General features: G+C 43.5%; 1 protein-coding gene across 2 annotated transcripts in view; it reads right to left on the reverse strand.

Moving 5' to 3' along the window:
* The window catches only part of roraa (RAR-related orphan receptor A, paralog a), a 168,629-nt gene that overhangs the window by 9,801 nt on the left and 134,168 nt on the right, over window positions 1-24,660 (reverse strand). For both annotated transcript variants that reach the window (XM_063909074.1, XM_063909082.1), the window contains 4 exons: window positions 5,442-5,527; window positions 3,722-3,863; window positions 778-1,173; window positions 17-138 (listed from right to left, as the gene is read on the reverse strand). In XM_063909074.1, coding sequence (XP_063765144.1) covers window positions 17-138; window positions 778-1,173; window positions 3,722-3,863; window positions 5,442-5,527 — 746 coding nt within the window. The remainder of the gene's footprint in view (window positions 1-16; window positions 139-777; window positions 1,174-3,721; window positions 3,864-5,441; window positions 5,528-24,660) is intronic.

Raw genomic sequence — 24,660 nt, forward strand, 5'->3', positions numbered from 1 at the left:
GTTGTGGTCAAAATACCTTGCTCTGGTAGCTCTCCACCTCCTCTTGCAGGAAGGCCTGCCAGGTCATCTGCTGCAGCTCCTCCCTCAGGTACTGACATGTCTCCATGTGGGACTTGGAGATGTTCTGGGCCAGGTGCTCTGCAACACAACCGCCGTCAGAAACCCACAAGATTACAGTTGAGATCTAAATATTGCTCACAAGGCTACATATGTGAAAACGAAGACCTCACTGCTGGAATGTGCCACAGGAAAAGAAGATTTATTTACTGAGCTTTCAGAAGGAGGAGAGGCGGATACGCGTGGGCTTTTTTTGACTGGGAAAAGGCTTGTTGACATTTCCTTTTACTGCCTGCAGGAAGCTCATAACTTAAGGTTGAGGCAAAGCCAATCTAGTTATGACACAAATACACAGAGAGGAGGAGGGGCGCCACGTTACTTACTGAAACAAAGGTCACATTTTCTCAGAGAGAAATATTGAGTATAAGAATTTAAATGGTTTTGAAAACACATCTGTTAAAAGGAGTTCCTAGGCACAGGGGAGCCTAAAAAAATGATTTCCCCAGACGCCTGCCCTGCTGGATCCTGATTGGCCCTAATTAATGGAAACTAATTACAAAAAAGAGGCTCTTTTAATGAGTGTTGGAGATGAGTCTCCAACCTCCTGCTATTTTAAGCAACCTTTGTGTCGTTTGCCCCACGGTTGAGTTGTTCTCCCCCCTCCTCCATTTTGCTGTCTCTCCTCTTGCCCCCCCCCCCCGTCTCTTTCCTGCTCCTTACCTAGTTCAGCCATGGACACTGTAGGGGAGGTTTCTCCATTGGTGAAGGAGCAGTAAGGGAAAAAGCCAGAGCCGGGGGCAAAGTCGCAGATGGGCTCCGGCTTGATGCCGTTGATGTCCAGGCCTGACTGGTCAGGAGATGGCTGGATGTCCAGGTAGAAGCTGCTGACTGCAGAGTCCGGTTTGCTGCCATCAGGAGTGTGACCATCCATGTAGCCGCTGAGGTCGTCATGGAGCTCTGTGAGGCCATTGGCTGAGAGGCCATAGCTAGGTGTGAGTGGCTCCGCCTCTCCTGGCTGTTGTTGGTGTTCACGCTGCTGCTGCTGCAGCCGGTGCTTCTGCACCTCAGCGTACAGGCTGTCTCGCTGCTTCTTCGACATTCGGCCAAACTTCACCGCTGTGAAAGGACAATACATAAGTCAAACTCAAGGGAAACATCACAAGTTAAGTAATATTACGAGTGGGATGGGTTACCATCAGAAGAAGACTCAAATTATATCTCACATAGGCAAAATTCTACGTACCAAAAACAAATACTCGGTTTCTCAATCTTCCACGCAATTACTTGTTTGGCCAAGGAAAATATTGAATACCGGATTTTTGGGCATATTAATTCCCTATTTGCAATAAAAATGTGTATATCATTGAGAGATTTGTGCTTTTAATTACACAGTAACACAACACTAGTCTGTCTAAGTCATATGTTACTTTTACAGGAGGAGATGCCTGCTAAAAGCATCTTACTCCACTATACTGACCTACAGTACAGTACATAAGAGGGATATCATCTTTAAACAGATAACAGTGACAAAAAATAAAGTAATTCCCATATTTCAGGAGGGATCAGTAGTGACGGAAATGATTACTAAAGTAAAGAGGCAAAAGTGGTAAGTGACTAACAGCTTACCAGCCACTCAAACATTAAACCGGCTAAGTTAGTTCCTCCTGTTTCAAGGCTTCCAGACTAAACATTGGGACTGAGAATGAAACTCTTTGGCCAGAGTTTTGGCCTGGCAGGATGTCAGCCGATCACAGTATGTGTGTGTGTGTGTGTGTGTGTGTGTGTGAGAGAGTTTGTCTATGCACAGTAGAAGGTGAATTGAGCCACAAGGAAGAGAGTGCAGGCAGATGGGCTCTGGTGTGTTGAGTGAAGGCAAGAGTCACCTTCGATGTCCTGAGTGTGTGTGTGTGTGTGTGTGTGTGTGTGTGTGTGTGTGTGTGTGTGTGTGTGTGTGTGTGTGTGTGTGTGTGTGTGGCTATGCAAAGGCACTCATAAGTGCTAATTTACTTCTGTGTTCATTCTCATTTATGAATAGTTATGCATGAGTGTGTAACTGAATTTAAATAGTGTGCATAAAGAAAGGCCAACCTCTGTTCATGTATGTTCAGGTTGTCTTGTATCCCTGTGAATTCCTTTGTGTGTTTTACTAAAATAGAAAATATTAGAGAGGCTTTGTTCTGACAAATTTACCTCAGCTCAGCCGAGTCTGGACTGGCCTAGCCTGGCTCAGCAGGAGCACTCCAGCACACATCCCCACCTGTGTGCTCCCATTACAGCATCTCAGGTGCAGCAGCCCTAATGACAACCTCTAACAACCTCCTATTTCATCAAACCTAGTTTCTTTCACAGCAACAAATTAGTCCCGCAGACAAAGCACTCACCTGCTACTGGCAGACAATGAACATAGACTGCCGTCTTAGCATGTGTTCATTTTACAATTATATTGGGATATGTCTTGTGTCTCTTTGAGAATAATGACGGTCATTATCTGTATGTGTGTGTGTGTGTGTTTCCTCTGTCTCCATACCTAAATATACAAAGTCCTAGAGCTGCATCTTCATTATCAATTAATCTGCAGATTATTTTGCATTGATAAACCAATTCATCTTTTGGTCTACATACGTTAAATGTGTATCCCATTTCGTCAAGTCTTAAATAAATGATATTCTCTTTAATTTGATGAGAAAATAAAGAAAAGCAGCAAATCTCAAATGTTTGAAAAGGCTGAAAACACCAATTTTGGATGTTATGTCTTTAACTTTTTATTGATTCAAAAAAATGTACCACATACTAAAGGGCCAATAACAGCTAAATAAATAAAAGCTCACAGGCTTTAATTACAACCGTATGTTGCCAGCAGTGGCTCAGTCAGTAGGGGCTTGGACTGGGAATCGTAGGATCGCCGGTTCAAGTCCCCAAACAGACTTGAAATATGGAAAGTGAACTGCTACTTGGAAAGGTCCCAGTTCACCTCCTGGGCCCTGCTGTGGTGCCCTTGAGCAAGGCACGGGACATCTCCAATCCCCCCTCCCCATTGCTCCCCGGGCGCTGCACGGTAGCTGCCCACTGCTCCTAGTACTGGGATGGGTTAAATGCAGAGGACCAATTTCACTGTGTGTGCTCTGCTGTGTGAATGTATGTGACAATAAAGAGGGTTTCATCTTCCGATTCATCCTCCGATTCAAATAGTTGCAAAAGAGTCATGATGTTGTTGGTTTTACAACTACTCTTTCTTGAATATACCTCAGGCTCAAAATGTTGACCGTTTACCTCTTAATATACACCTACAGTATATAAGAAAACTTTTGTTCCAGTGCATACCAAGAAGTTGCACTTCCTGCTGTAAGAAGATGCTGACTAATCCTCTCCTTTTCTGTGTAATTGCTAATTGAATCCAATATTCACTAAATCTTATCACAAATAACCACTATCAATAATTTCCTGAAAATTACAAAATATATTTTGATCTCCTGAGGACATTAGTTTCTTCTCTTGCTTGCCTTCATAGGGAGGTCAGAGTCCACAGCAGCTTCTCTAAAGCTTCAAAGGCACTTCAGCAGAGCAGATCCTTGCCCACACAGGGGCTTGAACCTGGGCACTTCACCTCCCCTGACTCACCATGTCACCCTGCTGTTTCTACCCACCTTTCCCATTTCCCACTTACCATCTCGTGACATGCCCACTGCCAGGCACTTCTGCAGCCGGCAGTGCTGGCAGCGGTTGCGGCTGGTGCGGTCGATCAGGCAGTTCTTCTGACGGGGGCAGGAGTAGGCTGCATTGCTCTGCTGACTCCTCCTGAAGAAGCCCTGCAAAGGAAGGGGCATGGAAACACTGAGGGTGGAAAAAATGTTCTGGGCCTGCAGAATCAATTCATGTCATCATAGAGTTTTAGTGCTGACAAAATTCATTACTGATTGATAGTGATTTACTATATTCCTAGTGGTGATATTTCTATTTTACTGCTGCCAAACATTAGGTAATAATACTACAGTGACAGTATTTTCCTGGCTGTTATGCTGTAACATCTGGCATTCAAAGAGCGCTTCATTTCACCAGTGTGTACAGCATGAGGGTGGTGTGTTTGGGTAGGAATGATAACAGTGGATGGTATTTTTCTTCAGTGGGGTTATTAGTGTTGATTAACGCAGCACTGGCATGTGCAGTGCTAAAGGATTGCGAATGCACACCGACTGGATTCCTCATGCTTTGACTTAATGAATTGATTCCAGCACATCATTAACATGCCCCACTCCACGGCTCCATACACATATGTCTTAATTAGCTGCTCATTGGCTGTTTAATTACAAGAAAAACAGCTGACAGCTGCCAAGTTGCTTTATAATGGACGCCATTATGGAAACAGGCTATAACTGCCAGTGACAAGCAGCACTCTTTAATAATGCTATGATTTATGGTCCAAACTTTTGTACTCGCACATATCATTAAAGGCCTCTCTGCTGTGGACTAATTAGCAATCATTAAAGATAGATTTCAGCAGTTTATTCTTTAGTGGTTTGTTCCTTCCAGCTCCTGTGTGAGGGAGAGGAGCACTGGGAAGAACTGGTCCCTCTCTCTCTCCTTCTTTCTATCTCTCCCCCTTAATATACACTCACACACACATACACACACACACACACACACACACACACACACACACACACACAGACACACACACACACACACACACACACAGCAAAGGTGCAGGCTGGCTGAGGAATGCTAATGATGTGCTTGGTGACAAGCACAGGGACAAGAATACACTCTAAGCACAAAATTCCCCTCACTGTGAATGGCTGGCGTATTTGAAACAGTACAAAAGGCGGCTTCAATGGAAGCAACACTGTAGCAAACAGCCAACAATCTGTTATAATTCAAAGCTCTCTCCTTTTGATCATTTTATTTCAAGAAGAGCAGGCTGCAGCAGAAGCAAAAAAAAATAACAGTGAAAAGACATGTCCCTGGGAGGGAAAGGCAGAGCAAGGCAGAGAGATGACTCTGTCCTACTAATTGTAGTTTTCTGTGATGTCCTCTGTGGTGCTTGACCACTTTAATGATCATGTTCTATGTGTTTACGCTTCGCAGTCCCTTTTTCTAAATCAATGTAAAACTTTGGAAACATTTTCAAACATTTTTCCTAGCAAGCAACTTTCTTTACCTCCTCAATTTTCCCTGTCTTCCCCCTCTAAGCTCTCCTGTCACACACACACACACACACACACACACACACACACACACACACACACACACACACACACACACACACACACACACACACACACACACACACACACACACACACACACACACACACACACACACACACACACACACACACACACACACACACACACACACACACACACACACAGTCTCTTGCTGCTTACCTTACAGCCTTCGCATGTTATCACACCGTAATGGATGCCTGATGATTTGTCTCCACAGATCTTGCAGGGAATTATTTCGATTTGAGCTGCAGAGAAGAAAAGGAGAAAAAAAAAAAAAATAAATACAAATCAAGATTTTGCTGTCACAAGTCACTGTACAACACCCTCACCATGGATCCATGTTGGTACATGAAAGAGCACTGTGCTTCTAAAAACATCTCGTACGGTGGCTTTTGAATCCACACTTCCATAGAGCATTAGCTGAATATTTACAGAGTTGGAAAGGTGTGTGTGTGTGTGTGTGTGTGTGTGTGTGTGTGTGTGTGTGTGTGTGTGTGTGTGTGTGTGTGTGTGTGTGTGAGTGAGAGTGATTGGAGAATTTTAAGTCTTCACACGCAGCCAATGTCAACACAATTTACACAAGGAAAAACCCAACTACCGATAACTATTAATACAGTGCAGTAGTACTAATAGTCTTGTGCAATGACAAAGGCTTATTAGGTCTCATGAGGCAACATATTCGCTGATGGAAAACTTGACTTCTTGAAGCCTCTTAAACTTCAAAACCATAAAAACCTCAGGAGTTAATCCACTGCAGCCACAAAGACCCACAACATGGCTACCTTGCAGCTACTGTCTTCTTCTGTCTATGCCACAGGGAAAAGTGTTCAGTGGCTGTGATGTTGTGTCGTTGACAGGCCTGTGATATACCCGCCATAGAGGACAAAGGCACAGAGAGGACATGCCTCATCCATCGTTGGCCTTCTCTTCAGGAGCGGACCACAGGGCAACACAACAGAACACACACACACATCAGAGACACAGAACTCCCAGCTCGTCCCACTGCTCTCTGCTTTATCACTGGAGCCACCGATGCTACATCGCTCTCCACCTCCACCTCCCCCTCTGCCCCCCTCCCGCCTGTCTCTCTCTCCCTCCGGAGATCTCTATCTCACAGCATTCCTCCAGATCTCCAGCATCTCAGTCCCACCATCCCAACAGTGCACTGCAGCGCCAGACGAACTCCGCTATCTGATCTAAATCGAGGAAAGATCCCCGCAGGATATTTCCTCACCATGTAATGCTTTTTCTGCAACCAGCCATGCAGCCAACCAATCAGAGCTATTGCAACACAAGTCTTTACCAATTAGGGTAGGAATATTATGATTTTTGCCTTAATAAGATGCATTAAAAATTATAATAATTAAACAAGTGGAGATACATTCACTATGTCAGAGCGTTACATCAGCCTCTCCCCTCTAGCCAGGCCTAACTGTCTCTTGCCAAGACTAGCAGCTTCAAATATCCCTCGTACACCTTAACATCCAACCTCTTTAAACCAGTTTGATCACATCAAAAGTACTTCTGCTAAAGTTCAATCCAGAGATCCCTGCCCATTTTAATCATCTGCCTGGGAGCTTGTAATGTGTCATGTGGATAATGTCCTTGTCCCTGAGGCATGCCCGGGAGAGGCCCTTAACACAGAGCCTCTAATCCACTAACCCCGGAGCCACACTCTATTCATTCAGGAATCTGTGTCTGTTCTCCTCGCGCTGCTGGAGTCAACAAGACCGGCCATGTTTACATGGAATTAGCCTACATTTTAGTAAAATGAACAAAAGGGAGTGGTGGAACATGCACAATTAATTCTCCTCCAGACAACACCTCCTGCGATTTGTGATTCTCACATACAATAGAGGGCACTGCACCTCGTCGGCCCGGATTAGAGTGAAATCCAGTCAGTAGGCGGGCTGTGACAACCTAACTGAGAGGGTTAATTTATAATTAATCTTTTCCTTACTGTGCGCAATTGCCTGTTATTTCGGTAAGGTCTATCTCTGTATGAGTGCACTCTATTGTTTGTTTTTGTGTTCTCTCTGCATGAGCATTAGCAGTGCAGTGTGTTTCGACTCCTTTAGCGTTTTCAGCCTCATTACTTACATAATTTGTTCTGACATGCACTCACAACAACTGAAGCGTGCTGTAATTATGACTAGCTGTGGTTATGGTGAGCTAAAGGTTGTAGTGACAGGCCCCAGCCATTGGGTGGCAGTGCAGGGCTGTGCCTATGCTTGTCTTGCCAAAGTTAAGCCAAGCTTCCACCCACCCTATCCAGCCCACAGGCTTTTGGCTCTGAGCTCCAGCCTCTGATAGCTCCAGGCTTAGGCTGCTGCTTGCTTCCCCCACCCCCACAGCATAGCTCTGAGATGCCTTCATCTCTCCTGAAGAAGCGGAGCTGGCCAGGCGCTCGCTCAGGCCTGACAGAGGCTGTGCCACATCAGGTGAAAGCAGTGGGAGTAGAGACGCGGGGGTGCCAGGCCGGGCAGGGCATACACAAACATGAGCAAGCCTCACAAAGCCCTATCTGCAGCAGGAAGACCTGAGTGCACATAGCCTCACCAGCTAACAACCTCTCACTCCACCACTGCACAAGCCCATAGATGCTCAGTGCACTCAACAGTAAAAAGGGTTTGTCTCTGGACCGGCTGAGGAAGACTCTGTAGTTTCTTGTGTAAGAAAAGACCTCAGTCTGAACATATAGTAATTTTCACAGTAGGATAAGCTGCTTTCACAAAGATGTGGAGAGGGGGGTCAAGGAGAATAAATACCCGGCAATGATACAATGGAGATCAAATACACCATGAAGTCACCTACAGCATCAGACTAAGTCAGTGTTTGTATATCTGTATGAGTGCAAGTTGTCCTCTTGAGTGACTGGTCATGGGGCCCCTAAGCTACACTTTGGACACTGAGGATGATTTAAACTGAATTCACAGCAGAGAGACATTCAAACAAAAAGGCCGGCGCTTATAAGCACTCCCAATCTGGCGGTCAATATCTATTGACATGAGCTGCGGTGTTAACTGCCTCTTGGTGTGAAACAGGCAGCTGCTGGCTCGCTTGAGCTTGACCATCGCAGTGCCACTGATCCCATTCACTGCGCCTGCCTGCCTGCTTGCCTCCCTGCCAGCCAGCACTGCCTGCTCTGTTTACGACATCAAAGCCAGGCACAGTCAGACGGGCAGCCATGCTAAAGCCTATCCCCGCAGCCTGACGCTCCTCATATACTGCGAGATGGCCTCTGCACGCAGGCCACTTCAAAGACACCTGCTGAGATGCCAAGATTATGTGTGATTCACACTGCAGCACAATCACACTGCGCATAACCATAAGGGCCGGACTGTGGCTAAACACTGATTTCCTGTACGCAGCATTGCAGCCTGGCGTGGGTGTCTTGGACAATGGGCATGGCAGAGAGAGGAGACAGTCAAGCCGAATGCTAAGCCTTGTTCTTTGTCTGTCTGTGGTTGAGCAGTTCAAGGACACTGATTCACCACACCAGCAGGCCCTTTGAGGGGATGACGTGTCACTCAGAGCACATGTACAATAGGGCAGCTAGGCCTCCTCTTGTTCACCCAGTGCCCTTCACTGTCTTCTGCACAGGCCTTAGATCAACCCACTGCTTAACTACACTACATTATCAAAGGCCTGGAAAGTGACAGTCAAATGTGAACACCCAGAACAATTTGCCAAATGCACACTAACAGCTTACAAGGGCCCTGTCACCGTTTATATTTTTATGAGCACCGGATAGACAGACTACGTCAGACAAGAACACTTCCTCCCTATGCACAGCAAACGTGGTGCTTCATTCAAGAAACATGAAATCATTCACAGGACAGGTTGAAATTGTGAAGCGGAGAGATGTATGGAAAAAGTATTGAAATATTTAATAATGCTAAAACTCGATGAAGATGAGCCACTACCTTTTACAATTATATTGTTTGAATTTTCAATCTTGCATGCTTGTAACCAACAAAAAGCTAAAACTTAAAATCCTACATGCTTGTGCAAACATGGAAAATCAGTTGTCAAAATGTCCCGGCTGTTCGCACTGAACCCTTGGACTACTGACATAACGTCGAAGGATTAAGATTATCCCTTACATTACAGACCCATGCCCAGGCCACCGTCATAATGCTGAGAGCTAAACCCATTACTCGATTGGACCATTAAATCATTTTCTCATTGCCTGATGATTCATGATAGGTGAGCACAACAAATGAGGTCTGAAATCAAGGTTTCTGTATACTGACCTGTCTGGCGTTTTCTCTTTTTATCATTGGCTCATCTACAACACACATTCTGAAAAAAGATGTGAAGCAGTTGTAGAAAAAGATCCCACATTTGCCTCTGCATGGTTGTGTGTGAGTGAGTGTATTGGTGCGTATCTGTGTGTGTTGCTGTGTTGTGTTGACAGCTGTCAATGACAAGAGTGACGCAAGCCAGCAGGCTCATGTCAGACATTATGTAAGGAACTGAACAGGGCACAGCATTATGAGCAGATTAACAATGCACTTCCATCACAAAAACTGTGTTAATAATACTTGCCCCCTTTTTTTGCAACAAAACCAAAATAAAGCTTTAAAGGATCGCATTCCTGCTTTCAAGACTGCTATAAAAAAAGTCTGCATAACAGAGCATTAACACATGGTCAACAGACAAACACTAGAGGCTCTGAAACAGCTGGCAAAAGTGCACTGAGCAATGTTCCTGCATCATGATGCGCTGCGAGCTATTCATTTGCTACATGAACTTCCTATTTGGTGGTAGAGATCAGCTGTCGGTTGATAAAGAGTCTTCTTTAAACAGATACCCATGACAGTCAGATCTCGTTGTAGAGAGACGACAGCCTAACAAGAGCTGGAATCAGGATTCTGCCTCGTTTCATCTGCCAGGCTCTGCTGTCATGTGAAGCTGAGCAACACAATACTTTTTTATTCCCATTTATGCAGCAGAAGAAAGGTTATTTGAATGTCAGCGGCAAAGGACAGTCGTGGCACGCAACACAGGCTGAATAGTATAAATGTGTTATTTATTTAGGGATGGGGGCTGTTGGCATATTACCATGGAGCTGCTCTAATGGCATTTGCTGGTTTGTAGCACAAAGACACACAGCGCTGTACAGAAATTCACCTGCAGACCGAAACTCTGTATCATCACTTTAAACAGCGTCCATTCAACCTATAAACATGCTGAAGTCATCAAAAAAACATTCTGACCAGAGGGATAAGAGCAAGGAAAGACATAATTGACACATTTTGATGTCTCTATGCAGCGTCTTGCTAATTCCCCCCAATCATTTAGCTGCCTAAGCACTGATCCCCCTTCACTCGAGACCAGCTATATTTGAAGATATTTCCGGTGCAAAAGATAGGCTTTTTAAGCCTTTCCCTATTATTCCTTCATAGCAGTGCAGTGACTTTGCTAATGCTCAGGTCTGGACCCTCACCCTGGGTGGCTTTTTTGGATGAACTCATGCGTACATCTCTGTGTTTGTTTTTGTGTGAGGCCCATTAATATTTCAACACCGCCCAACTCTAGATGCCTGTACAACACAGCAGTGCTTCTCTCTTCATGTCTCTCCCTGTATTTACTTGACTGTTTTATTGAAGTGCATTCTGACACCCTCTATGAGGGGGAGCAGGAGAGGGGAAGATGTATTCCCAAACCGCAGCACAAGACATCTCTCTCAATGTCTCTTTCTCCACCGGCGTAACAGTAATTTGGGCACTAATTTATGTGTTGTTGTGGCAAAGATTGACGAGCTTCCTGACTGGGAGTCTGCACGCCTGCACTCCAGGGGAAACAACAAAAGCCTGGGTTTACCGAGCAGACGAGCACCATGAAGGGTAGCATGTGTGCGGCGCTGCTCTCCCCTCCCATATCTGCCCCACCTGAACTCAAATCTCTCTCCCCATCGCTCCTTACCTCCCTCGATCCATCTTCCCCCACCTATCCCCATCTTGTCTGTGACTGCAGTGACAAGTGAAGTTGTGACCGGGTGCTGGGGACCGGAGGGCACGCCCCCTACGTGTGCGTGTGCATGTGTGCCAGGAGGGAGAAATGGTCACACTGTTTACTCTGATGGCAAAATACAATCTGTAGACAACACTCACTTATGCATTCTATCAGCCTGTAGTTAGAGAGCCATGAGAGCTGAATAAAAAAAATCAGGGTTGCAAATATTTACATGTTTTTGTCTGACTATTTAGATCATTTGGTTTAGGTCCTTCCTAAATTCAAATGTGATAAACCCTCTATTATAATGACATGCATTTTTGAAGTGGAATGGACGTTTTTACAAGTCAGAGATGCTTGTGCATTGTTTGCTTTACTCATGCATTGTGCAGAAAGGCATCGGGATGCACCGAAGCTCAAGATCACTGAGGCTGAAATCACACAGGGCCGACTGATTGACTGGTGCAGGAGCCGCTGTTTGAATTCTAAGCTTTAGCTGGGGATCATGTGATGCTTCTGAACCTTTAGTCTGACCACTTGCACTAAGCAGGCATTGGTTAAAGCCTTGATTGTGGTACAGTGCCTTAGTTAAGCACCTCTCAGCTCCCCATCTCCCAGCAGGGACAGCAGCCTAGTCGGCTCCTTTAGAAAAACACAGGAATATATAAATAATGAATCCCTCAAAACATCCACTGCAATTACACGCAGAAACCTTTACATAACAACAAAGAGCCTTGTTCCATTGCACCAGGGAATTTGCTACTGCCACACTCTAAAACTTCCTTCCTCCTATAATTGCTGCATTAGTATGCATTTTTTGTAAGACAACCAGGATTCTGCTGTTAGTTTTTGAATTTCTTCTGTTTCACACAAAGAAATCAAAACTTACACCCATACAACTTCCTGCATTGTCTTTTTGCCAGAGGCTTGACAGAGTATATGAGCATTTTATTTTTGCATTTTAAAGACTTGAAAAGTCAATGTTTGGATGCTTCAGTGATGGTGGATATTTAGGTGGAGTAGTGGGGGTAAATGAGGAGGGAGGCTGGGGTTCCCGTCTCATGCTGCTGCTCAGGGTCATTGGGTCAGAGGCATGCAGCCAGAACACACATGGAGAGCAGGCTGAATAGTTCAGCTGACAGTAATTGTCCCTCCGTGGTGTCCTTAGGAAAACATGGATCCAGACAACGCAGCCCGGCTGCACGGGCCAGATAGTAATCACAATCTTGATTTGGTCCACAGAAGAGGGGAGCTCTGCATAAGCCTGCAAATATGGTGCAAGTCAGAATTTCCATTGAAGTTGACATCAGCTGAAACCAGCTCAGTGGAAAGGCAGTATACATAAAAAAAAAGGTAACGTCATCATGTAATGTCGCTACAAAAATAAACATAATAAGAAGCCACAGCGTAAAATGTGCATTCATCAATAACATTGCTTTGATTTTGATTTTGATTTATTATTTCAATTGTTATATTGTTTCCTCTAAACCAGGAGTTAGCATATCTAACTGCAGATAAGAATATCAAAATACAAATACCTAAGACTACATCGTCAGTGAGCTCCTGCTTTATAATGCGGTGTTCTTCCCCTACAGTTTGTTAAAGTGTATATATCAATGCACGTCACCCTTATCGTTCATAATAATATAAGATTGTAAAACTTTAAATTCCCAAAAGCTCCTAAATCATATTGACATGCACATTATTATTTGAATTAATTTCAACCTAAAAAATCAAGTCAGTTTCCAAGACAAGCAGATTGCTTTGCCTTTAATAAATTCCCAAAGAAATGCTCTGCAAGTTTAACAAACGCTGCACACAGCCCTGCCTTTCCTCCAGTTTTTTTTCCCGGCTACACTGATGAGCACTTTTTACAGAAGCTCTGACATTCTGCTTGAAGGTCTTTGGTTTTCATCAGCTGAAAAAGAGCAGGCAAGGACAGGGAAGATGAATGACATCAATGGCTAGCCGATACTACCAGGGACGTGTGATTGAGACAAATGAGCCTTGTTACATTAGCTGGTGATACTGAATCCTGCTGCTCAAAGATCCAGAGCTTGATAGAGCTGAAACTAGAGGCACCCAACCTTTCCACAGATCACTGGTGTCATGGGGCCCGAGAAGAAGAGCTTTTCTCAAAGAGCCTGTGCTTCACTGCGCTCACACTTTCCGTTTTTACCTGCACCACTTTAGTTTTTCCTCATTTTAGGCAAACTAACATGCTGCTATTGGGCCTTCAAATATTTTTTTACGCCCATTTTTGCAGGTGCAGGGGGAGAATATAAATGAGACGGAGCAATTATCTAATCCATATACAGTGCCCTAGCCTATTAGTGTCTTAATAATTGACTGGGAATACTTCCATCATGCATCATTTATCTTCAATGCTGCTAAATGTACAAAATGATTCAACTGGAACGTTTTGATCGTAAACCATGCAAAAATATTTACTTGCGATGAAATTTGAAAGTAAAAAAAAAAGAAAATCAATCTGTTTATTTCATTTTGCTCCTGGCAGTATCAGGGGCGTGATAAAGTAGTCTGAGGCGATGAATCTCAATGGCTTGCTTAAGTGTCAGCACACTCCTATGTCACATCAGTAAGTGCTTCTCTGAACGGGCATCAAGTGATATTTGATGGGCTCGCAGCAAAACACGTGAATATATTATATAGCTATATCTAAAAGTGTGTGTGGCTTTCCAGAAAAAAGTGTATTTAATTTAGTAATAACAATATTTTAAATTAACTTACCTTTTATTATGTATGCTTCTTTACCATGGGCTATACAACAGTTTTTAAAAATGCATTATCATGGCGCTTAAAACGAGACCTTGTTTCTATAAATGTTTAGTTATTACAATATTTTGAGCTCTCACTGAGAAGATGCAGAGCAACACAGCGTGGTCCTCCCTCTCCTCCAGTTGTAGCAGACCGTATGAAAGGCATTCCTAGACGACAGGGGTGCACGAGGAGTAGCTACTGCCACACAGAGTTCACAGACTGCTTACAGCATGTGAGGCACATTCCCTCTGCACTGCTGTTTTCATAGTCCTACAAACACTGGCCTGGTTTTGTTTAACATGGCAGGATTAAGCATCCATGCGCAAAGCATGCCTTCCTCCTTGCACGCTTCTGCTTACAGTGGAAGGCCGGAGCACTCGCAGCTACCTTTTGCAAACCCAGCTTCCCTGGACCCTGAGCGTCGGTGAATGTGCCATGGTGCTCTAATCCCAGGCAAATAAACAAGTGCCAAGATTAATGATTGCGTAAACTCATCCCAAAAGCTCTAGAATAACAATCAGCTCTTCAGCTTTTTCTGCTGCCATTGCAAAGGCTCTTTGAGTCAGCTGAGAGCCAGTATATCCCTCTTTCCTCTCCTGCTGTCTCAAAACAGCCAGGAATTGTCCGGCTATGTTGCTTCATTAACAACAGAAAGCTGTCAATATTTTCCGTATGAGAGTGGGGGTGTATGCAATGGTGCACTAGGAGGGATTTTTAAGCCAGAGCAGGACATATGGTCTTTCACAGATCGCCAGCTCTTCGCTTTTTTTAGCGAAACAAGTCACTGCATGTCTGGCCCTCAGCACCAGTCTTACTTAACACACATGTTGAGGCCATAACAAGGATGTGAAAAAAGAGAGAGGAGATTCAGACGCAGTTCTGATTAATAAATAATTCATCATGTGTTTTATTACAATGTCATCTTACACTTGAAAAAGACATTCAAGAATATCTCCTAGAGGACATTAGAAGTGTGTGCATAGCAATATATCACACCTATAACAGACCAAACATGGCCATTAAAACGACATTAGGAGCATGGACAGTCCTCTCATCCCTGTCATCCCTGGTCTGCGACTACAAGGCGAGCTGCTTTGTGATGAGGGGGACGAAGTGAAGACAAGGTGAAAAGAATAGATAGAGAGAGTTCAGTCCACTGGTCCAGGGCAGGGGAGCGTGGGACGTTCAGATGAAGTGGGAGGCCCCTCTCCAGGAGGTTGCTCCTCAGCATGAAGGCAGAGGCAGCACCCCGCCTAATGAGGGGTGAAGTGGAGCCCCCTGCGGGACCCCCCCAGGCACATTCATTAGGAGATGAAAAAGCGTTTTCCGCAGCAGAGCAAGTGCCTGTCTTTGTTCGGACATGTTTAATTTAGGGCCATATGAAAACACAAGGCCACACTGGCCAGGTCCGCTACCATGGGTCGGGAAACTCAACATCACACTAGGTGAGTGAGCTGGAGCTCCACTAAATGAATGCGCAGAAACAAATTATGGTGTTTCCTTTTGAAAAGGTTTAGGGTTTGATACCCCCTTATAAACTAACAACATTGAGATCATTAAACGGTCAAGTGCGCTGATACTTCCAACTATAAGTTAAAAGTCTGTTGTAGACAGGCTATTACAGAGAAAATGTGCTGCTTATCACAAGTTTCATTCCCTTCAATGCATTGCATGTTGTTGCATCTTTTTGGCTCCAGGCTAAAATAATAGATTCATTTAGCCAGTGGTGGTTTGTGGAAGGGAACCAAGGATTATGGTAATGCAGCACTGAACGCTGCAAGCAAAATACGGTAAAAGAGAAATTGCAGCAGTACGAGACACAGGAAGAATATCGGAGAGGTTAATTTATATGATTGCTCAAATCTGCATTCACAAATGCATCTTGAAAATCTCATATCGCACAAGGTATGCTGTTTGTATAGACAATAGAAAAGACAGTGCTTCTTTCCTTTCACTTCATGAACAAGGGCATTACAGGGTATCAATCTATGGTGATTCAAATACATGTGCGCTTATCACAGTCGCTTATCCTTGTTGCAGAGGAATCCTCACATTTATTAAGGCTGTCTTCTTGCCTTGTTAGATATGTATAACCAATCTCCTGTAATTAGCAACTGCTAACCTTTGGGGTGCTAATCCTCCATGAATTGTGGATTTGTACATCAAAGCCCACACTCTCCCATATAGCTGGTGCTTGAAATTACACTTGATTTGAAACCTGCAATTATTTGTATAGCATGGATGCAAACAGTCTCCTCTTTTATGTCTCTGAGAATCCCGTGGGTTTGCAGTAAAGAATCCTTAATCCACTCCAATGGAATCCAAATATAGAGTTAACACTAGCTCCCTAAAATTTAGATGCACAGCCAAGAGCCTGCTGTGCACGTAAAGTGGAGAAAGCTTCTCTCCCTTTTTTCCCTTTGCGTAGTTAAGATTAGATTTCCATATGCATCATAAGAAGCAATGAGGATTGCCCAGGGGTACAACTCAACCATTCTCAACAATGGAGCATGGCTATGCTTGTGATGTTGTCCTTTTCACAAGCAAAAATTGGTAATATATTAAATAATCAATGGTCTCGCCTCTTTGTTTAATGTAATCATATGTCCAGGCCTCTGTCGACGGGGTGAATGCCCAGCTGTTTAGAGTCAGCTACAATTTGTACTCTCTCCCATTCAAGGCCAGTCTAAATCCATTGTGCAAGGAGGGAGAGATTATAGAGAGGGAAAACAACTGATATAGCTTCCCACACACACGGGCGCACACACACACACACGACACACACACACACACACACACACACACACACACACACACACACACACACACACACACACACACACACACACACACACACACACACACACACACACACACACACACACACACACACACACACACACACACACACACACACACACACACACACACACACACACACACACACACACACACACACACACACACACACACACAAAGTTGATGCTTTTGCAGGGAGGATGCCTGAAGCATTTATTTTCTTTAATGAGAGACAAGAGTCTCACATGTGTCAGTGATGCACAGCATGGGAACAATAGGATGGGCTTTAATTCCATCAATCTACTGCATTTATCCTTGTATCACATCAATACCTGTCAGTTAAGCAGGATGAGATAAATCATGTCAAGCAGGCGGAGGCAGGGCCACACTGAGCTCAGTAAATATGCAGACTTAAAACTCATCCTAAAACTCGGGGGGTGAATGCGGTTCCACACAGTCAGTGACAAATTTAGAGCATGGGTCTTAAGCGAGGAAATACAAGAGATTACCTTGTGAGACAACATGACACAAAGATCATCCTTTCTGCAACTACTTTAGTAAGTGATTAAATAGCTATGAATTAACAATGATGTTGTTAGGTACTTAGAGGAAACGCTACACCCCGGCTGACACCTAAGCCTCCCATGGAAATCTCTTTACTTACTTCACTGTAACAAGGATCCAACAGTTACATTCTTTTACCATCCTAAATGGGAACTGACACCCCACCTTCCGACACCTGACATAAAATGCATACATACGCGGGCAAAGTACCGGTAAAGGACATGGAAAACTTGACTGTGACAAGCAGCACGGAGATTCATACAGCTCATCCGTGAGTGTTTGTATGTTCTGTATGCACATGATGTATACTATGTGTGAATCTGAAAAATACCAGGCAGCGGGTTCTTAAAAAATCTTCCCACATATGTGCAATAACATCAGATTTATCATCAGATAAAAAACATATAAAACACTTCGAAGATTGGCTTTGAGCGATTGCAATAACCCTGTAGGGCGGCCAAATTATGATTTATGTACTTTGGCTTGAGAGTCCATGGGGCAGTAATGTACATGTCTATGGTAGCTGGGCTCCTCACTGTAGCATAGGAGCGACTCAGAGAGAATACATTTGGTGTAAAATTGCTTCATCTGTTTACAATTCCATTTGGAGTTTATGAGAAAGACAGGCAAACACAGCCTGATATATTGCCCCTGTGTCACGGCATGGCAGGAGCATCCACACAAAGATTCATCTCTCACTTAGAAGCCAAATGATACGTCTAATTTGCTGCGAGCACAGTTATTTTTAACCTCTCCAGCTGTCAGATAATGGAGCTTGACTGTCAGCGCTGGTGTGTGTGAGTGTGTTAAAAGGTTGCAAACTCTTTTCAATTTACCATTCCCTTTGAGTGAATTACAAAATGCACATTCCCATTAGTGCACCTGATTGACATTGCTTTTTCTTTTATCACAACCAAAGGGGGGGGGGGGTGTTAAAAAGAGTTGACTGTATGAAGATGGAGACTTCCAACGGCAATCTAAATTTGGTTTTCACATGCTTTACTATTTCTTATTTTTGCAATGCCTTGAAACACTCCAGAAATCACACAGAAGCGAAGGTTGTTTTTGTGGTTATTAATTGGACAATCATGTGATGCCTTTTAAGACTATCCCAAATAATCCTTTTGTGCAGTATGCTACCGTACCATCATGTCAAAATCTGCTACTTTGCCTACCCGTGATAATTGTTCCTACATTATTCAAACCCCATTTAGGAAGGTGAGTCGTGCTTCATATTGGCAGCTTTTATTCATTTAGGTATTTCTGTCTGACAAGAGCAAAATCTAACTCTAAGAGCGGCAACAGTGTTAACTACCTATGCAGAGGGCCGGTTACATAAAGCCATTGGAAACAGTTCTTAATCAATGAGTTGGCATTGGACTGCAGGCTGGTGTCAGTGGTTGCACTGATGTAATTTAGATGGACACTAATAGATTCCCCAGCTTCTCTTTATCCAACATAGGTGTGAATGATTGCACCATCATTGTTAAGGGACATTCAACATTTTTAACAGGCAGCACTGGTTAGGCTGCACTGACATAATAAGGTAATAGGAAAACATCATGTCCTTAAGGCATAGGAAGATCCAAAGGATATAACAAAGGGCTGGCTGTGGGTAGCCTCACAGAGACATGGACAGAATACAAGAAGTCACTTCAGTCTAGTTTCCATTTACATTCACAAACCCTCTATCCTTACCTTATATAGAAAAAGTGGATCAGTCAAACACCAAAATAAAGTAATGTTCAAATCATAATAAATGCAGAAGGAAACCCATTGTTTGCCTCACACAGCTATCTCATTTTCCTACTGTAAACATTTCTCCAGTGAATGACTACATGTCCACTGTTCCAATAACCAGCTGACCTCTAATGTTTGCTAACTCCAGCTTAACAGCGTGTTATGTAACAGAAGTGAAGGGGGACATGTGGGGACTGAGCTCAGTTCACTTCCAGCAGGCCATCAGAGGCAGCCGCCTGCTTTGCTCCCTGTCTTTGTGTATCATAGTGCTCTTGCAAAAGGTAGAGCATGCTCTCAGTGGGCAAGGACACTTCAGATTGACCAGGTCTGACTTCAGCTCTAAGGTAACTCCAAATACAAACCATACACTGATGGCACAACCCCAGCCTCTCTCAGCCCAGTGCTCACTTGAGCAGGCCTGGAGCTCAAGTGAACTGTTATAGAATAGTTCCTGACCTCAGTGTTAAACTATAATCTGCAGTTGTTATTGCCTTTAAAGCGCCCTGCAAGGAGCTGTATCAGAGCAAAAACTGCTACAGTATGAGAGGTGGAAAAGAAAGAGAAAGTAAGATTTTGTAGTAACCTGAAATGTGGCAAAATAGCTGATCTGAGATGCATTATACGATCAGGTTGTTCTTTTATTTAAGATTCCCTTCATTTGGAGTAAAATTATATATATTTCAGTCATATAGAATCTTGTTATTTTGAATCAGAAATTAAAAAATCATGAGCTGCGTTTGAAAGTGAATGTGCTCCCAAACAAAAAGGGGCATCATCTTTTTTTATTCCTTCAAAAGATGCATGCTTATCAAAACAGAATTTTTGCAAATAGGCTGATGTTGTACAATGCTGCTCTTGCTCAAAAAACCTGCTGAAAAAGCCTTTGTGTTTTCTAACCAAGCACTCACAAGTGAGAAGCCACTGTATCGTTAATAATGCTTCCATATTGCCATATTGGCAGTGTGTCCTACTTCACTTCATAGGCAGCTAAGCTTCATACTCAGGTGCCAACAGTAGTGCTCTTCAAAGGTTACATAAGTAGCAGCTAATGGTGCTGGGTCAGTATTTGGGATCTAATCCTCAGCTGCAATTTGATCCACAACAACAACTTTCTACATGTTACACTGGCCCAGCAGGAAACACAACAGTCTTTATGAATCAAAACAAATCATATACAGTGTGACTAGAAGGAAGAATGATTTCTCTCTCTCTCTGCCTACTTGACACACTAGATCCATTTCTCTGCCTGTTCAGTTGGCACAAACATCGCCCCGTTACAAAAGAACACAAGGCTTGGGGAATTTTCTAGGAAACCCGTTGCCGTTCTCCTCCACGCTTGTTAAATTACAGAAGAGGTCGCAGCAGGGGAATTCGGAACACAGCTACCACTCAACATCGGCAATTCTCCTGGTGTGTTTGTCAACATTGATGCCATGTGTAATTGCCGTAATTGTCAGGTTAAAGCTCGGAAACATACTGGACGTTCTTTTGGCAGGCACAGGGCCATGTCATTAAAAGGACATGTTTCTGGAGGCACTGCCGAGGACACACAACACACAAGCATGTTAGGACGACAGCTCGCCTGATAAAATGGCTGCCTCTTATCTCTACTATGCATATGAAAGGCTTATGCCTTCTCCCTGACAGATTCTACGCCTCATCACCACGGGATTTGTCCAGATACACCAGAACAGAAGCTGGGAGAAAAACAATGTATCACATGTATAGCTTCATCTTAACACTGTCAACTGATGTTTGTGTGTATCTGTGTGTGTATCTGTGTGTGTATCTGTGTGTGTATCTGTGTGTGTTTGTACATACTTGCTCACTTAAGAAAAATACAGAGTGAACATGAACTCACCAAAGCTGATTTAATGCCAGTTTGCTTTGGATAACATAATGTGTGTTTCTCTCCTGCCCAGTAATTCCCAGTTCATTGGAGGCACAGGGAGCTTGCCATTCCTGGAGCAAGCTTCAATTAACTCTGTAATCTGTAGTGAATGCTTGATATAATAATGATATAGTATCTATAATCACCATGATGAGGTGGGGTAGAGTGTGCAGAAAAATAATCGTTTGTATCATCACCGCTGGGTAGCATCATTATTAATCTGACAGCACTCATAAAGCGCTTTGTTTGTTTTCTCTGATTGCTCTTTTACTACCAAAATAAACAACTTGGCTCCTTTGAGTTTCAGCAGTATAATTTGCTGGAACAGCAAAGGCATTTATCTATAAATTTATTTTCAATTTGAGGTAAGCTGCAGTCATGAAAGCTAAATCACTACCAGGGAGAAGATTATTCTAATTACTAACCAGCTGTCGCACATGCTGCATGAGCACAGGATGTGTCAGAACACGGAGCAACCAGTAATCAGTTTCACTGAATCATTTGAGCACACATTTACATCTTGCACTAAATGTTAAACATGAAATTGTCTCCATTTGTATGGTAATGTTGTAAAACTAAAAGAAGCGTATACTGTACTGTAACAGACGTGAATGGATCTAGAAACATAGATTTTATGGTCAATTTGTAATGCAATCTCAGAAGCTGAGTGTTTATTTGCAGCTGAAATAAGGCTCATGATATTTTAGTTTCCACTCAGATTATTCTGAAGGATAAGTTAACTAACGGCATGCTGGAGTGTGACTTGTGTACGATTAATGTAATGTTTATTTGAAATTGTAAAAAGCGAGTCCAAAGGTATGCTGTGATCCAGCCACACAGCAAGCTAAGAAGGCAAAGTAGGAGAATTTTCGGTCTTTTCCGAGCTATATGTGAATTAGACCATAATGCGAGCATGGCTCGGTCCCTAGGGTTTTCTTTGCCATTTTGCACTGCTAGCGCTGCAATCCCCCTGACAGGCCTGTTTATGACTGCTCTGCTATCAGAGGGCTGAGCAGAGCCAGGGACGAGCCTTCATTAGAGATTAAAGTGACCGTCACAAAGTCCAAAATCATCGCTGCTTCCAAACAGCAAGGCGAGGGGAGACACTGAATAGGCTTAAGCTCATGCATCAACAACAACTCAGTATCAGACGGATACTCTGCTTAACCCACAAGTTCCTTTTAGATTTCAATATGCATTCCTGACTGAAATTTCTAGACATTTTTTAAATCGGATAAAATCAATCTAATGGCGTAAAAACAGAGATGCATTTTGGCAAATACCATGCATGACATTACCTTTTTAAAACAGAAGCACTTGAAGTATGGATATGTGCGCTTCAGCAGCCACATTTGTAACAGAAAAATAAGGATGTACTACATGATATCAAGATTAGCTGCATTTTATTGCCTGTTAGAACTATCATATATGATTTCAACTGACCACTGCGGTTTAGAGTGGAGCTTCTCGCTTTTACTGGAAACATTTATACATCTCCTGATCCAGAGCCGCTGGACATTAGTACTGATAGCAATGAATAAAATGAGGCAGAATCTGTGTAGCTGCATGGTATTCCTGGCTTTCTGACCATATCCACTCAAGATGTCTTCCCCTCCAAGGCATTGTATGCCATGTACTCATCCATCTCTTTCCCAAAACCCTCATAGGACTCGCAGAGAGGAAGATGCTACTCTATTATAACGGTTCTGTGGGGAAAACTCACTGATGAGTTTAAATTCTGAAAAATTCTTGAGTTATTTTACACCTACACTGAAGGGAACAAAGAGCAATGTAACGCATAACAATACTGCCTGAAAATAATGGCAAATAGAGGTTGAACAAAGCATCAAAGCCATTATACACATTACGCACTCATTCCTCCTTCCATCAACATTTTTCCTGTAACTCCAGAACAAAGCAGCTATTCTCAGAGGAACATGAAAGACAGACACCTGTCAATCACAGCTCCTGTGACTCTATATTTCCTGTGTCAGAGGCTGCAGGATGGAGAAATGTGCAATATTCTGATAATATTTCATGCAAACTAATGCAAGTCAGAACACTTCCCTGCTGGCCAGAAGGAGGGGAAATGAGAACAGGTAATTATCGGATTGCCTCAAGGCAAGGAATGATAGAGATTGCAGAGAACGGGATATTTAGCCCTGCTAATGAAGGCCCATGTTGTGGGAGCACCAGGAAGGGGGAGCAGAGGGAGCTAGGCTGAGGCTCAGCAGGAGGTAGAGCCTGATAAGACCATCTTACATAATGGCCGCATCCAGGCCCAGCTCCCTGTTCCTCACGTTCTCTCCCATCCACCCTGCATGTCCGGCCAAGGGAGAGTAACATTGCTTCAGTATTTCATTTCCCAAAACATGACCATTTAATATGTTAATCCACACCAAGTATTAACATTTACAATGTTGAGGGCTGGGGGTTGGGCCTGTTTACAGATGCACTGATGCAGACAGCGGTTGCAATGCAAATGGTGACTGCAGCATGTTAAATACAGTTAAATACATACAAAATTGTTACTGATTATATTTACCAAAGAGAGACAAAGAATTTAGTAATTTCAGTGATGGATCAGCCCCCACTTTGTGCAGTCCATTAACCCTACTGAAGGGTTTAGGTTAGCCCATCACGAAAGACATACTTAAAGCGCTGAAAAATAAAAAGAGATTGCTTATTTTGTATATGCAGCACTTCCCCCGGACGGATATGAAAGTTTAATCATGGCATTAGGATTCACAGGCATTCCCATGCCAGACCTGCTTGCAGACATCAGAATTGCTAATTTGCTAGTTTGCCCAGGAAGGGCTGGCTGCTGGGTGAGGAGGGGATGAATGGAAACAGGAGTCTGATTTGTCCAGATAACCTTGAACCCCAACGCTCAGCTTCCTGTGGATGTACGGCGCTCAATCAGTCCCTCTTTATCATGTTGATCTGAGCCGCTGTCCACTGCAGCCGCCGCGCAGCACCGCGCTCACTCTTACCTGACTACTGAGAGTGTGATTACCGATTACAAAATCATTTCCTGCTCTCTTTCCTGCCTGTTCTGACACAGCCATTAACTTGCACTCAAATGTTGTGAATGAAAAAATAATGCAAAAAGATTGCTTTTGAAGTCAATCTTGGCTCTGCAGTAACGTCCCGATCAGATATCTACATTAAGCCAAAACAAAGCCTTTGACAAAAATCACAGTAATCGTGGCTCGGTTTCTAATCTGAATAATTAATTCTTATTGCTTGTGATGAGGGGCCACCGGAGACAGACATGATAAAGAAGAAAGGTCCTGACAGGGTTATGAGTCAGCAGAGATGTGAAATTCAAATTGGCCAGGCTAAGCAGTTTGGAGCTGATGGTGATTCGAGTAGACTCACTGGTCAGCCCTACAGTACAGTACAGGAGCCCAGGGCTGAAAGATGGTGCAGTTTCTCATGGGCACAGGTGCTTTATCAGCAGACCACATGTAAGGGGTGAAGCAGGAATAATTGTAAGCTTCATCCAATGATACGCTGTACTTCCAATGTTACAGTAAATTATAAAATATCTTCATACAAACAAAGCGTTCTATTCTTTTTTTTCCAATAAAAACAACCACATCTTTATAATTAACAGTTCGAATGCTGTCCAGAGTCTGT

Source organism: Eleginops maclovinus, chromosome 2, assembly GCF_036324505.1.
Source record: "Eleginops maclovinus isolate JMC-PN-2008 ecotype Puerto Natales chromosome 2, JC_Emac_rtc_rv5, whole genome shotgun sequence".
Lineage (NCBI taxonomy): Eukaryota > Metazoa > Chordata > Actinopteri > Perciformes > Eleginopidae > Eleginops > Eleginops maclovinus.